The 14,151-nt window shown below is 50.1% G+C and overlaps 1 protein-coding gene across 1 annotated transcript in view; it reads right to left on the reverse strand.

Annotated features, from left to right (window-relative positions):
* The window catches only part of USP20 (ubiquitin specific peptidase 20), a 38,493-nt gene that overhangs the window by 15,477 nt on the left and 8,865 nt on the right, over positions 1 to 14,151 (reverse strand). Inside the window, exons 2-9 of the mRNA XM_012639790.1 lie at positions 11,930 to 12,030; positions 9,026 to 9,122; positions 5,297 to 5,350; positions 4,329 to 4,391; positions 3,829 to 3,960; positions 2,641 to 2,737; positions 2,074 to 2,143; positions 397 to 510 (exon numbers count right to left, since the gene is read on the reverse strand). Coding sequence (XP_012495244.1) covers positions 397 to 510; positions 2,074 to 2,143; positions 2,641 to 2,737; positions 3,829 to 3,960; positions 4,329 to 4,391; positions 5,297 to 5,350; positions 9,026 to 9,106 — 611 coding nt within the window. The 5' untranslated portion in view covers positions 9,107 to 9,122; positions 11,930 to 12,030. The remainder of the gene's footprint in view (positions 1 to 396; positions 511 to 2,073; positions 2,144 to 2,640; positions 2,738 to 3,828; positions 3,961 to 4,328; positions 4,392 to 5,296; positions 5,351 to 9,025; positions 9,123 to 11,929; positions 12,031 to 14,151) is intronic.

The following is a 14,151-nucleotide window of genomic DNA, read 5'->3' on the forward strand; positions in this document are numbered from 1 at the left end:
ATGCCAGATATCCCGGCCCAGCTCCACACGTGCAGAGTCGGGGCCGAGGCCCAGCACTGGTCACGCATGTCTCTCGGCACAGACGCTGCGCAGTGGCTGGCTGCCAGCCAGGGTCAACACCTGGCTCAAATTCTGGCTTCCCTTTCGCAGGCCGAGTGACCTTGAGCAAGATACTTAAAGCTCTCTGCACCTTGGTTTCTCCATTTGTAAAACAGGGTTGGGTGCACGCCATACCCCACAGGCTTGCTAGGGCAAGCATTTGCCAAAGCATCACCTGGGACAAAGCAAGGCAAGCGCTGGACTCGGGGCCAAATCCATAGGAAGTGCTCAATCAAGGCTGCTGACAGAAAACCCGGTCCCCACACACTGCCCAAGGTCAGGGCCTCCGTCACTCACCGTTTCTTGTGCCAGACCTCAGAGACCAGCTTCTGGTAACTCTTGCACAGGGCCGGCTTCTTGTCCGTGCGCACCAGGCCTCCACACTCCAGGAAGAACTGGGTCAGCGGCGGGCTAGGGGCAGGGGAGAGGGAGCCGGGTCAGGAGGGGAAGAGGCGTGTGGCATTGTTTATGAAGAGCTAGGTACGGAAGCAAGAGCCCAAGCGCTTGTGCAGGGACACACAGAGGGCCCCTGGACCCAGAAATGCCTGCAGGTGACTAAGAGGATCCCACCTGTATGGCCTGGCTTGTGTCCCCCTAAAATCCCGAGGTTGAAGACCTAACTCCCAGCATGTCAGCATCTTTGGAGACAGGGACTTTAAGGTGGTGACTAAGTCACAATGAGGCTGTTAGGGTGGATTCTAATCCAACATGACCATTCTTCTAAGAAGAGGAAGCTTGGACACACAAGGGAGACGCCCGATACACGTGCACGCAGAAGAAGGAACACGTGAGGACCCAGGGAGAAGGTGGGTCTACAAGCCAAGGAAAGAGGCCCCGGAAGGAACCAACCCTGCCGACACCTTGACGGCAGACTTCCGGCCCCCAGAGCTCAGAGACAGTGAGTTTCTGTTGTTGAAGCCACCTGGTCTGTGGTACTTTGCAGTGGCTGCCCCAGGAAACAAAAACGCCCCCTTTCTCTCCTAGGTTAGCTGCGGATTTCCTGATGGCAGCCCACAGGCCAGGGACGGCTGTGGCATGAACAAGAGAGGGACCAGCTCCTCCTCCTCCAACGGCCCATTCTGCAGAAGGCGTCTCCCCAGCTGAAGACATCACCCCACTCCTCTTTTCCTTATTATGTATTTATTTATTTAAGAGACAGGGTCTCACTCTGTTGCCTGGGCTGGAGCGCAGTGGCCGTTCCCAGGTGTAATCATAGCGCACAACCGCCTTGAACTCCTGCGCTCAAGCATTCCTGCTTCACCCTCCCAGGTAGCTGGGACCACAGGTGTGCGCCACTGCACCCAGCCCTTGTGTTTTTTAAAGTTATCTTGTTACGTAAGAAAAACACATTTATTGTAAGAAAAGTAGAAGATATAAATACGCAAACAACATAATTCACCTTTATCCTTCCAGACTTTTCTACGCATACTTATCCATTCCCTCCCTCTTTCCCTTAACATATATACACTGAATCCCCGCTCGGTAGGAGACCAGGAGCTCGAGGCCACTGTGCCCTGTGATTTCAGACACAGGGGACATCCCAGGCCTCACAGCTGACGGCTCATCCTCGGAGGAAAAATCACATTCCCCCATGGTGAGACTGTGCCACACACAGCCTCACAGCCTTTGTCCCACGCTTGCCAGCGTCCGAACCCTTCCGTTGTAGCACCTGCCGCCCTGCACCGTCTTCCCTGCATTCACTGTGAGGCTGGGCTACAATGAATCTGTACCCCTTGCAGTTGGGCCTTTAAATTATTTCTAATAAACAACAGAGCAACGAGCATCCTGGAATAAACAACTTTCTTGGTATCTCTTAGGATAAATTCCGACAAGAGGGACTGCTGGGACATGCCTGATTTTAGGGATTGATGCATCTGTGGGCAACACGTGCAACACAGCTTGGGGGCTGCTGCTGCTCCCAGGGCTTGGCCAGGGTCAGTCCCCCGTGGCTACCCCCAGACAACTGACACCTACCAATTGGACAGGGCCTGCAGGGCAGCGTTCATGTAGCAGGAGTTCCCAAGGTTCTTCATGCCCGTCAGGCCTGGGGAACAAACGTGACAAGGGAGGGGAGGTGAGTGCCCTGGAGGAGACCCTGCAAGTCACACTCAGCTGTGGCTCTCAGCCCCCCGGGACCCAAGCAGAGGACATGGGTGGAGGTGTTCAACCCCAGAAATCTTCCAAGTAAGTTAACGTGGTTCCTGCTCACATGGCTACAGTTACCTGAGTGTATTTAACAGACAGGCTCCTTTGTCCCCCAAACCCCGCAAGGCCCGCTGTCCATGCCATACGGATGAGGAGGCCCAGGGGCAAAGGGGCCACCTGCCCAGGGTCACATGGCTGAGAGAGGAACAAAGGCCAGGTCTCCAGGACCTCAGCTAGGCCGGCCGGCTCTCTGAGGGACGCCACCACGCTGGACAGCTCACCCACCACCCTGCCCTTCCGGGCCCCGGCAGCACGGCACCAGCAGAGACGGAGATGAGACCCTGGTGCTTTGTCCCAGCCTGGCCCCAAAGCTTGCCCCGTTCTGGGGGCCGTTACCTCGAGGTTTCAGGTCATCGTCCTCTGACTCGGACTCTCCTTCGTCAGCCACGGCGATGGGAACAGCTTTCAGAGGGTGGGAGGGTGGCGGAGAGTCCTGTGTTAAAGACCCAGAGGAAAAACGGGGAGGGAGAAGGAGAGGGGCTGGGGTCAGAGGCCCACGTGCCCCCCACCCCGAGGGAGGGAAGCCCCGAAGCCCCACGCCGGGCTGAATCAGTCCATCTGAGCAGAGGACTCTGTGGGGTTGGTGGCCTCACCCTGGGAACTCCCTGACTTGTATTTTTTATTTGCAATAATGAAAATAATAATTTATTTATAATTTGGGAAAAAACAGAAACAGAAAAACATGCAACCCCATTTTCCTGAGAGAACCACGGTTAATAGTCTGTATGCATATGTGTAGACTTAACTGTTAATACAGCCGTATATACATAAAAACAGGGTATTGTATGTATTATTCTATAGCTTTTGTAAAAACTCAGAAATATCCACCAGGTTCACAAATGTATTCAGTAAGCACTTATCTAGCACCTCTCAGACCGTCCTAATGGGGAGGAGACGGCAACGCACGTGCGCACCGTCCCCGCGTCCCAGCCTCCGCCACTCCAGGGCCCAAGTGACCGCTGGGCTGACGGACCGTTCCCCAGGGGCCGGGCGTGGGGCCCTGCAGGGAGTGGCTTGCCGGCCTGCCATCCCCAGGGGCTGCACAGCACCCTCCTGCTCTCTGGCCAGCATGCCACCCAGGTGTTGTCCAGTGCTGCCCAGAGAAGGGCACTGTGGTCACTACTCGGGATTCTCTCAGGAAACATTTTGGATCCGGGACTGCCAGGGCTGTGACCTTGTTAGCCCTTTCCACAAGGTCTGGAAGGGTCTACACTCACGCCGTGACCCTGAGCCCACCCCAACCCTGCACTTCCATGTGGCTGCCCCACACCCTCTGCACTCCTTGAAGGAGGTGCCACCCTTAGTCACCTCTGCACCTCACAGCCTCACACGAGCCTTGGCACCTGGTCAGGCTCAGGGAGCATTTGCTGACACGAGCTCCTCAAAGTCACCTGCACACACACCAACCCGGGAACAGGCTACGTCTGAGACCCACGGACCCACGTTCCACCAATGCACCGGTCACACTGCCCCGGTCCTTGACAGTGTCGCCAACCACCAAAGAGATCCCGCTGCATCTGTTACCTGCTCCGAGAACTTGGGTGAGGAGCCCGGTGGGTGGGCTGCGAGCCGCTGCTCCAGGAACACCTCCTTCTCACAGGCATAACACCACACGCGGAACGTGGTCAGGTTCACTGTCAGGTTGTGATTTTTTGCCTAAAGGGAAGGAACCTAAATAAGGGCGGAGTTACACTGGCCTACTAGGTGCCCCGGCGTGCACCGGGGCTGCCTCTGCTCCTCAGCCTCAGTAGGAGGCCCCGTCAGGACAGAGGCTGGAAGCTCAGTTTTTGCTCGCCCTCCAGCCAGGAAACCAAAGGCTGCCATTTATCAGACAGGTACACATGCAAAATGCTTTCACCCTCACTCCCCTGCTTCTTTGCAGCACCCCTGCTATGATTACCGCATTTTGCAGCCCAGCCACTGAGGCCCAGAGCAGGCAGATGGAGCTGGGAGGTGGCTGGAGCTGGGGTTTGAGCCCCAGGCGGTCTGGCTGCAGGGCCCATGCTCTCGACTACCACACTCACCTGCGCGTGGATGGTGCTGTGGTCAGCAAAGGACTCTCCGCAGCCAACGTAGGGGCAGGCAACCTGGGGAGAGGAAAAGAGAGGGGACTGGGACTGGCGAAGAGCACAGTGTCAAAGCAGTGTCTCTGACTCCACCCCAACATCAGTCAGTGTCCCCCAACTCTACCAAACATGACCCACAAGGGATTGAGGCTCTACCACCCCAAAGGAACACAGGTCCCTACACCTGAAGCTCACATTGGGCAGGGACGGCCATTGTAAACATTGCCCCTGCGTCTTCTGCAAAGACTGACTCCCCAGCTCTTTTTTGCTTGTATTTGTGAGGTTTGGTAAAAAAGAAATTTTAAGTAACAGTCATTTTTAGTATGATTATAAAAATACATATGTATAGAAAAATTTTAAGATACTACAAAAAAAAAGAGAAAATTACCTGTAATTCTACCTCCCAGAAAAAACTGTCATGTTTTGCCACATCTACTGCTTATTAAAAAGAGTAAAAGGAATCAAAGCATTTCCAGATTCTCCTGGACATTGTCTCCGGGCCTCGCACCATGCTGCGTCCATCACAGGCATCTGTCCTGTAAGTCACACCCCAACCCGGGAGGCAGGGACAGCTGTCAGTGTGCCAGTACGGGGACATGGGGAAACGAAGGCCCAGGGAAGAGACCAGACTGGCCCAGGGAGAGATTGCTAAGCCTCAAAGCCAAGACGCCCACGTTGCCTCTCATACATGTGCCCTATAGAATCTTGCCTCTTGTCAAGATGGGACCATTCAGTCCAGAGTCTTCTCCAACTTGCTTTTATCCTGTCATTTTTAATGGCTTTCAGAGTGTCCAGCCCAGGGACTTGCTGTCTCTGGAGCCCTGTGTCCCTGCCCAAGGCTTCTGGCAGCGCCCATAGGGACAGACGTTCCCAACCCAGAGTCCAGAGTGAGCTCCGTACCCTCAATGGCCTCAAGGATCCTTTACCTGGAGACAGGCCCACAGGTTTGGTCCACTGACACCACAAGACTGGCAGGTTCCCTGTGAGAGTTAAGGTGAGAGAGAAAGAACAAGTGTGAGCAGCCTATCGGGGCTGAGCACAGGGGCTGCTCCCACCTGGAGGGTGCCCACACCTGGCTCCACCTGGCTCCACCTGGCTGACACACCCTAAAGGCTCAGCTTCAAAGCCCTGCCTCAGAAAGGCCTTCGCCAGTTTACACATCTAAGTCGGGATCCTCACGGAGGCACTTTTTATCTCACTGTTTGAATTTTTATTATGTGCCTATAAAAACATTTTCAAATAAAATCATTTAAAACTTAAACGGACCCCTTAATATACTCTCTCATCACCTCTTCTACTCTGCCTCCATGGAACTTATTTATTTAAGCCTTTCTCCTCATTTAGACTCTGGACTCCATGCAAGAGGGATGGTCTATTTGACCTACCCCTGTGAATTTACAGGGCCTGCTATGAATGAGGAGATCAATATACCTGTCAACCACTGAAAACACCCAGGTTCTGACAGAACCTGCTCCTTGTCTACCAAGATCCTTTCTCCCCCTTTCCTGCTTTAATAATAGAACACATGAATTCTAGCTGAGCATATGGCCAGCCAGCTACAGACTGTTTCCCAGCCTCCACTGTGATCATGTGGCTGTTCTACCCAATGAGATGACAGCAAAAGTCATGTGCGCCATTTCTGAACTGTATGCCACCCTTGCTCTTTCTCCTCTTACCATTCGCTGGAATGTGGATGTGATGGCAGGAGCTGAAGCAACCACCTTGGACTCAGAGATGAAAGCCACATGTTAAGAATGGCAATGCCACTCTACCAGCCCTACCTACCTCTGGTCTGTTCTATGAGAGAAAAATAAACTTCTATCTCATTTAAGCTACTGTATTTCAGGGTCTCTTTGTTACAGAAACTTAAACTGTGCCCTAACTAATTTTGTCTGTGCATGTCTAGAACAGCAGTCCTCAACTGAGATCCTACAGCATCTGCCGTGCTCCCATCAGTTGTGAGATGAATTCTATGTGACGATCTCTGCTGCAGTCACAGTGCCAGGCTCTATCAGAGTGAAGACGGACACCTGGTGAGGGACCGCAATGAGCCGAACCTCCAGCCAAGTTCTTTACACGTTGCTCACGTGATCCCCACCACAGTCTGTCCAGAGGTCCCACCAAGATCCCCTTTGCACAGATGAGAAACGGGGCTCAGAGAGGTCACACCACTGTTGCAGAACAAGGTCAGAAGGTGAAGCCCAGGAGCCTGGGCCCCTGAGCAGCAAGGTCCCTTAAAGCTCCCCCCAGGAAAGGCTGGTTTCCCCCTGTGTGTAGCCATGCTGGCCCCCAGTCCTCCAGGGGGACTCCTCCTGCTCGCTAAATGCAGATGCCGGCTGTGTTTGTGAAGAGCCTGAACACAGAACCCTCGACAGTGTTGAGGAGAAGCAGCTGATGCCATACAACGGGCCTGAGATCTGCAGTCTGTGATTTAGGGTCTCACTGGGGATGCTGCAGGGCGGGAGGAGATCAGCCTGTCTGCTGAGCAGACTCAGAACAGCCCCTGGCCTTCTGAATTATAATCGCTTGTGAGTTTTTAATTTCACATTTCACTCCCATCTTCCCAGCTTTTTATTTTCATTTCAGTCATTTGATTTAGGAAAGTATTACATGCTGGCTGTAGCAATTCAAATTGTATGCTATATGTGATACATATGCTACATATATGCTATATGTGATATGATATGCTGTAACAATTGAAGCACATCCCTCCATTCATTCTAATACAAACATATACGCATAGATCTTGGGGGGGGATTTTTAGTAAAAATAAGATCATACGATATACACTTCTTTGTAGCATGCATTTGTCACCTACTTATGGTCACTTTTCTAAGTCTGTACACAGACGCCACATCTCATCTTTGCAATAACTGCACAGTGTCTCACATTATGGACACACCAGAATGTATCCGCCCATTCCCTTCTTGATGAGTATTTGGCTGCCACCAGTCTTTCCTTTTTACAAATAATGCTCAATAAATCCTGCTGTATCCGTCTCTTTATAACTGGTACTTACATTTCTGCTGGATAAATTCCCAGCAGCAGAACTGTTTCCCTAAAGGTTACAGTAATTCCCATCACAATACGAGTAGTCCATTTTCTCCAGCTGTGAATGGGCTCAGTCTGTTTTTGCCTATCTGAAAAATGGTATCATCCTGTTTCCATTAGCAATATCCTTGACCACTGGTAAAGTTAAGCATCCTTTTCTAAAAGTTTCTTGTCCATTTGCATTTCACTGTGAGCTACCTGCTCATACCCTTTTTCTTCTGAGTATTTTAAAACAGTGGTTTTGTTTTGTAACTTTCCAGATACTCAGAGAGGTGCCAAAGATGTGCTTTCTGACACACAGGCCCAGAGTGCCCCAGATACATTTGGTCTCTGCTCCAGAGGCACTAACGTGCTTCTGAAAGGGTGCCAATCCCAGCCTGAACCCTGCCACGTCCTGCCTTCCTCCTCCCACCCGCCTCACTTCCCCTCTGCTCTCAGACTCCCCTAGACTCAGAAGAAACCCAGCATCAGACAGTGCCTGCACCCAAGGCTCACTCTGCTGAGCAGACTCAGCACCACGAGAGACGCAAAATCACTTCAAAAGCAGCTATGGACACTTTGAAGAACTGCTCCCACACCCAGGCCCATGACTAACCAGCTCAGGCCAAAGGCCACCAAGAACCCGCTGATGCAGTGAGGCCAAATGACCGGCATTAGGTGACTAGAAAGACGACTCAGCAATATGTCTAGGAATCTGACCCAATTAGCCCACTCCTGGGAATGTGCCTGCACATAGCTCTCGTGGACACAATGACATTTCTCTGAGGCCATTCGCTGCAGCATTGTTTGTACTGGCAAGAAGCTGCAGAGTCCAAGCATCAGCCCGTAGAGGGTCAGTTATCGTGCCCACACGATGAAATATGATGCAACTTCCAGACAAAGAACGAGAAAGCTGTCTCTGTCCTGAAGTTGAAAGAGCTCCAATACATCGCTAGGTGAATAAAGCAAGTTACAAAACAGCGATCATAGTACACCATCTTTTATGCAAGAAAGGGCAAAATTTAAAATACGCATACCTCCTCGTATTCACATAAAGAAACGGAAAAGATACAAAAGAAGCCAACAATGTGATCACCTAAGTGTGAGACAAGGAGGGTGGGCGCTGGGATGGGGGGGAATTTCTTGACATTTATGTTCCGAAATTGTTTCATTTTTCCACCACATGATAGTGTTGCTTTTCCAAAAAATTTTAATTTAACAACAAAAGGAGACAATGACAACACATCCTCCTACTCAGAGAAGAGGCTCAGCCTCCCACTCAGGCCTCCCTGGGCCCTCTTCAGGTCACATTTGTCAACACGCTCCTGGATTCTGAAAGCAGCATTCGCTCCCTGCTTTGCAGAGGCTCTGGGCACCCGCCCCAACAGCTAATGGACAGAGACCATCAGCGGCTCCCAAATGGCCTGGTCTAAACTATAATTAACGGCCGTGAAGACACAGCCTCCGGAACAAGGCCCCCCAAACAGACGCCAGTGTTTCCATTTGCACAAAAGCCTGAGCAGAGACTGTCAGGGAGCCAGTTCCGCTGTGTCAGAAACATCCAAACCCCAGGAAAGCAGTAGCCCTGGGTGTGGGCCTCCACCCCAGAGGGTCTGATCTTTTACCTTAGATTTGAGCAGCAAGTCCTCTTTGGTCACCTCCCCTATGGAGTCAACGTGAGGGCAAAGGTCCCTGGAGTCCCCCATTCTGGCCTGGACTCACCTATGGGAAGACACAAGCAGTCCTGCATTAATGGCAGCCACTGTTGGTGGGAGGCGGAGAGGCAGTGGTTAAGTGCTCATTTTGGCCTTGAGTCAGGGTCTGCCACAAACCAACCAGCGATCCAAGGAAATGGCTTAACCTCTCTGAGCCTCACTCTCCTTGTCTGAGAAGACAATGGCTACCCTAGTGGGTTGCTCCAAGAATTCACAGAGACAATGTATGTCAGGGCTGGGCATGGTGGCTCACGCCTGTAATCCTAGCACTCTGGGAGGCCGAGGCGGGTGGATCGTTTGAGCTCAGGAGTTCGAGACCAGCCTGAGCAAGAGCGAGACCCTGTCTCTACTAAAAATAGAAAGAAATTGGCCAAACAACTAAAAATAGAAAAAATTAGCCGGGCATGGTGGCACCTGCCTATAGTCCCAGCTACTCGGGAGGCTGAGGCAGGAGGATCACTTGAGCCCAGGAGTTGGACATTGCAGTGAGCTATGACGATGCTCGGCACTCTAGCCTGGGTGACGGAGCGAGACTCTGTCTCAAAAAAAAAAAAAAGACCAGTCTGAGCAAAAGCGAGACCCTGTGTATACTAAAAATAGAAAAATTAGCTGGGCACGGTAGCTTGAGCGTATAGTCCCAGTACTTGGAAGGCTGAGGCAGGAGGATCACTTGAGCCCAGGAGTTGGACATTGCAGTGAGCTATGACGATGCCACTGCACTCTATCCAGGGTGACAGAGCAACACTTTGTCTCAAAAAAAAAAAAAAGTACATCAGATGCCTGGCACAGGGAGAGTAGCCGGCAAGCATCAGGTGCGATGATCAGAATTATTGGTAGGAAAGATGCAAGAGTCCAGCCTGAGTTCATGGAGCTGCATGCCAGAGAATCCAAAACCGCGGGTGCTTTGTTAGAAGGAAGCCAAACCGATGTCTGGGAGCTCACTCCGTCTAGAGAGACAGGCAGACGAGGGGCGGTATGGAAAGGCAGCCAGAAGACTGAGGTCTTCTCGAGAGCCGCTGGCAAGCCAATGCCCAACAGGCCACTATCTCACTTCCTGTAGGCGCCCCCACCTGCAGAACAGTTGAACACTGGACCGGCAGGGAAGCAGGCGATGTGGCGCTGCCTCCTGAGAATGCCTTTGAGAGCAAAGAGGAAGTCAGAGAGGCAGGCAAGCAACCTGGAGGGGTCTGGAAATGTGTTCACCAAAACATCAATAGGGGTGTGTGGGGGTGAAGGGCTTCAAGTGATGAAAAAAATAGCTTTGTTGCTGTTGTTGAAATGATACACAGGCCGGGCGTGGTGACTCATGCTTGTAGTCCTAGCACTCTGGGACGCTAAGGCAGGAGGATTACCCGAGGTCAGGAGTTCGAGACCAGCCTGAGCAAGAGCAAGACCCCGTCTCTACCAAAAATAGAAAAACTAGCTGGCCATGGCGGTGCATGCCTGTAGTCCCAGCTACTTGGAAGGCTGAGGCAGGCGGATCACCTGAGCCCAGGAGTTTGAGGTTGCTGTGAGCTAGGCTGATGCTCGGCACTCTAGCCTGGGTGACGGAGCGAGACTCTGTCTCAAAAAAAGATACACGTTCATGATAAAAACTAAGATGATATAAGAAAGAACAAAGTAATGTAAAATAAATCGCTGATGACACGGTGCAAGTATCTTTCTTGATATTCTACTGCATGTAATTCCTTTCTCTTTTAAATCAGAAAAAGAAACGATTTCTATCTTGAAAAATAACGTTTCAGTCAAGGGAGCTCCTCGGTGGTGGACAGCTCTGTATCTTGATTGTCACAGTGGCTACGTGGATCTGCGTGTGTGCTAAAGTGCACAGAACTGAACACATGCACAGCTCACACACCAGCCTGCAGAACTGGTCAAATGGGAATACGCTCTGCGGAGTGTGCCAACGTCATTTTACTGGCTGCACTACAGACATATCAAAGATGTGTTACTATTAGGGGAAACGAGGTGAAGGGTACACAGGACCTCCAGGTAAATTTTTTGCAACTTCCTGTGAATCTATGATTATTTAAAAAAAAAAACATTTAAAAATACATAACTAAACAAATGCTTCAGCTATTTGATATTTTAGCAGAGTCATATCCAGGAATCTGACTGATTAAAGTTCCAAACTGCTGCCAAGTTCCAAACCAACTAAAAATGTAAATGGAACCAAGAGTGGTTTAATCAAGGAAGCCAAACTGTGCCCACCTGATCCTCCTGTAATCCCCCTCCCCACCCCCAAATAGTCAGGGGTCAACCAGCCAGACTCCCGGCCAGAACACAAGTTATTGGGCCGACTGGGTGCCAGAAACCGAGCTCAGTGCCTTCGTGCATTATTTCATTAACGACCTTCCCAGCTATCTCTGAGGCACCTGTGACTAGCCCCACTTCACAGACCAAGAAACAGGGGCTCCTTGTTTAAGGTCTCATAGATGGGAACGTCAGAGCTAAGGCCAAGCTCGTCAGGTTCTTAAGGCCTCACTCAGTTGCTCTTTTTAACTTACGGAAAATGTAAACATGCAAAAGTAGGCAGAAGTGTATGACGCACTCTCGTGTCCCTAGATTCATCGATGAAGAACCACGGCCAATCTTACTTCTTCTCAACCTCCTACCTCCTCTTGCTTTTGTAGCGAATCCCAGACGTGTGAAATTACATTCCATTCATATATACTTTTCTAAGAAGTAAGAACTTAAAAAAAAAAAAAACCCATTCCATAACCACAATTCCATCATTTCGCCTAAAGAGAAAAACCCACACTTCCTCCTCAGTCCGTGTTCAGGGCTCCAGCTGAGGGGAGGAGGTGGGCTTACCTCTGGGTAAAGCAGCCAGCAGCCAGCACTTGCATCCTCCTCGACAGCTGACAGGGACGGGCTGCCGTGGTCTAGAGCGAGTGGAAGCCTCTGCAAGGAACCTGGGGGATGAGCCAGTGCATATCACACAGTTCCGTTATTTCAAAATCACTCTTAGCACCAACTAGAGGCTAAAAATAGCCCAGAATTCCTCCTAGGAGGGGCAAGTGAATCTCTGTGTGGGATGTCCACGTGCTAGACACACTCCCCAGTGCATCCGCAGGGACAGTAAAAACACATTACTGCTGCGACAGCTACAGAAGGCTTGGGCAGAGCTGGCAAACAGGGTCGGCCCCTCCTAGGGGCCACCGGACCTTTCCTAGTCACTGCAGGGACATTACCTTTGTGATCCCCCGAGAGGAAACCTTCAAGGGTCTGCAGGAGGGGACTCGGGGCCTCTCCTATTGCCCCCTCAGGCTGCCATAGCCTGTTGACCCTCTGAACAGGAAGGCCTGGCCCCTTCCATGCATGACACTGGGCCCCTTAGATCATCCTTCAAGCCTCTCAAGGACCCCCTGCTACTCAGAACCCCCAACTCCCAAGTCTTAGGCAACCCCAAGCTACAGGCCCAACCAGGTTCATCCACATATCACCACTACCCCCCATCCTTGATGGGCCACACTATCCCAGATGTGGGCAGTTCAAAGGGGGAGAGGCAGTTAGAAGCTAACATTTAAAATAGGCACAAGACAATGATGGGTTCGAGATTCTAAAGTCCAAACCTCCTCACTTGAAGCTGGGCTTTTACTTTTTTTTCCCTTGTTTCTGCTGAGGCCAAGTGCCCTGGGTTGGCACTAATCCTGTACTATTTTAAGCTGCAGTGTGTGGGTTTGTTTGCTGTCTTTGGTATGTGCCCCACCTCTCCAGCTGGATGGCTGGGAGGGCAGGAGCCAGGTGGTGACCTTGGAGCCCAGACTAGGATGACAGTGACAGGCCCAATCTTGATTCACATGTGTAATCAACTTAAGTTTCTGCAACACCCAAGAGGAGGAAGAAAAGCCTGTGGCTACCAACCCTCAATGCACTCTCACTACCGCCATTTTACAGATGAAGAAACAGACCTGGAGTTTTAAGTAATGAAGGAACCTGGCCAAAGTCAATCACCTGGCCAGTTAGCAATGGGAGGGGATTAGGGGGGGCAATCAGCTCTGTCCCCTGCAGAGCCTGGCTCTAAATCTGAGAGTGACAATTTTCAAAGGACCATATGATAAATTTCTTAAGCTTTATGGGTCACATCAACCTTTGTCACACAATCTTTTTTTCTAAATCCTTAAAAATTCTTAATTTGAGGGCCATATAAAACAAGCCTAGCCAGCTGCCATAGTTTGCCAACCCGTTCTAAATCACCATGCTGATGGGCCTCCTGAAAGCAAGCCTAGGTCATTGGTACTCCACATCCAACTGCAACAAATTACCAACAGTATAAGGCAAATAGCGAAGAACAGTCAAGAGGGTTAACTTGGCTCCAGATTTATTCCAAGTAAATAATCAAGGTTGTGTGCAAAAAACAGCACAAAGATATTCACTGTAGTACTGTTTAAAATGGGGGGAAACTGGATGTAATCTGAATGGACAATAGGCAATTGAATAAATGACACAACACACTATTGTACTAAACGGTCATTAAAAATGATGATTAATATTGAATATTCCTATCCATGAAATTAAATTAGATCTAAATAAATAGAGAGATACACAATGTTCATGGATTAGCAGACTCAATATTGTTAAGAGGTCCGTTCTCCACAAATTGGTCTACAGATTCATGGCAATCTCAATGAAAACCCTGGCAGGCTTTTTTATAGAAACTGTCAAGCTGATTCTAAAATGTATATGGAAACACAAAAACCTAGAATAGCCAAAACAATTTTGAAAAAGAACAAAGTTGGAAGACTAACATCACCTGACTTCAAGACTGTCTACAAAGCTACGACAATCAACACAGTGTGGTATCAGCTCAATGTAACAGAACAGAGTCTAGAATTAGACTTGCACACAGATGGCTAATTGATTTTCAACAATGCAAATTCAATGGGCAAAAGATGATCTTTTCAACAAATGGTACTGGAACAATGATATCCACATGGGAAAAAATTAACTTTAATGCTTACTTCATATCATACATTAAAAATTAATTAGAAATGGATCACAGACTTTAAAAAAAGTAAAACTCTAAAACTTCA

This window comes from Propithecus coquereli, unplaced genomic scaffold, assembly GCF_000956105.1.
Source record: "Propithecus coquereli isolate 6110/MARCELLA unplaced genomic scaffold, Pcoq_1.0 Scaffold142, whole genome shotgun sequence".
In the NCBI taxonomy this organism is placed as follows: Eukaryota; Metazoa; Chordata; class Mammalia; order Primates; family Indriidae; genus Propithecus; species Propithecus coquereli.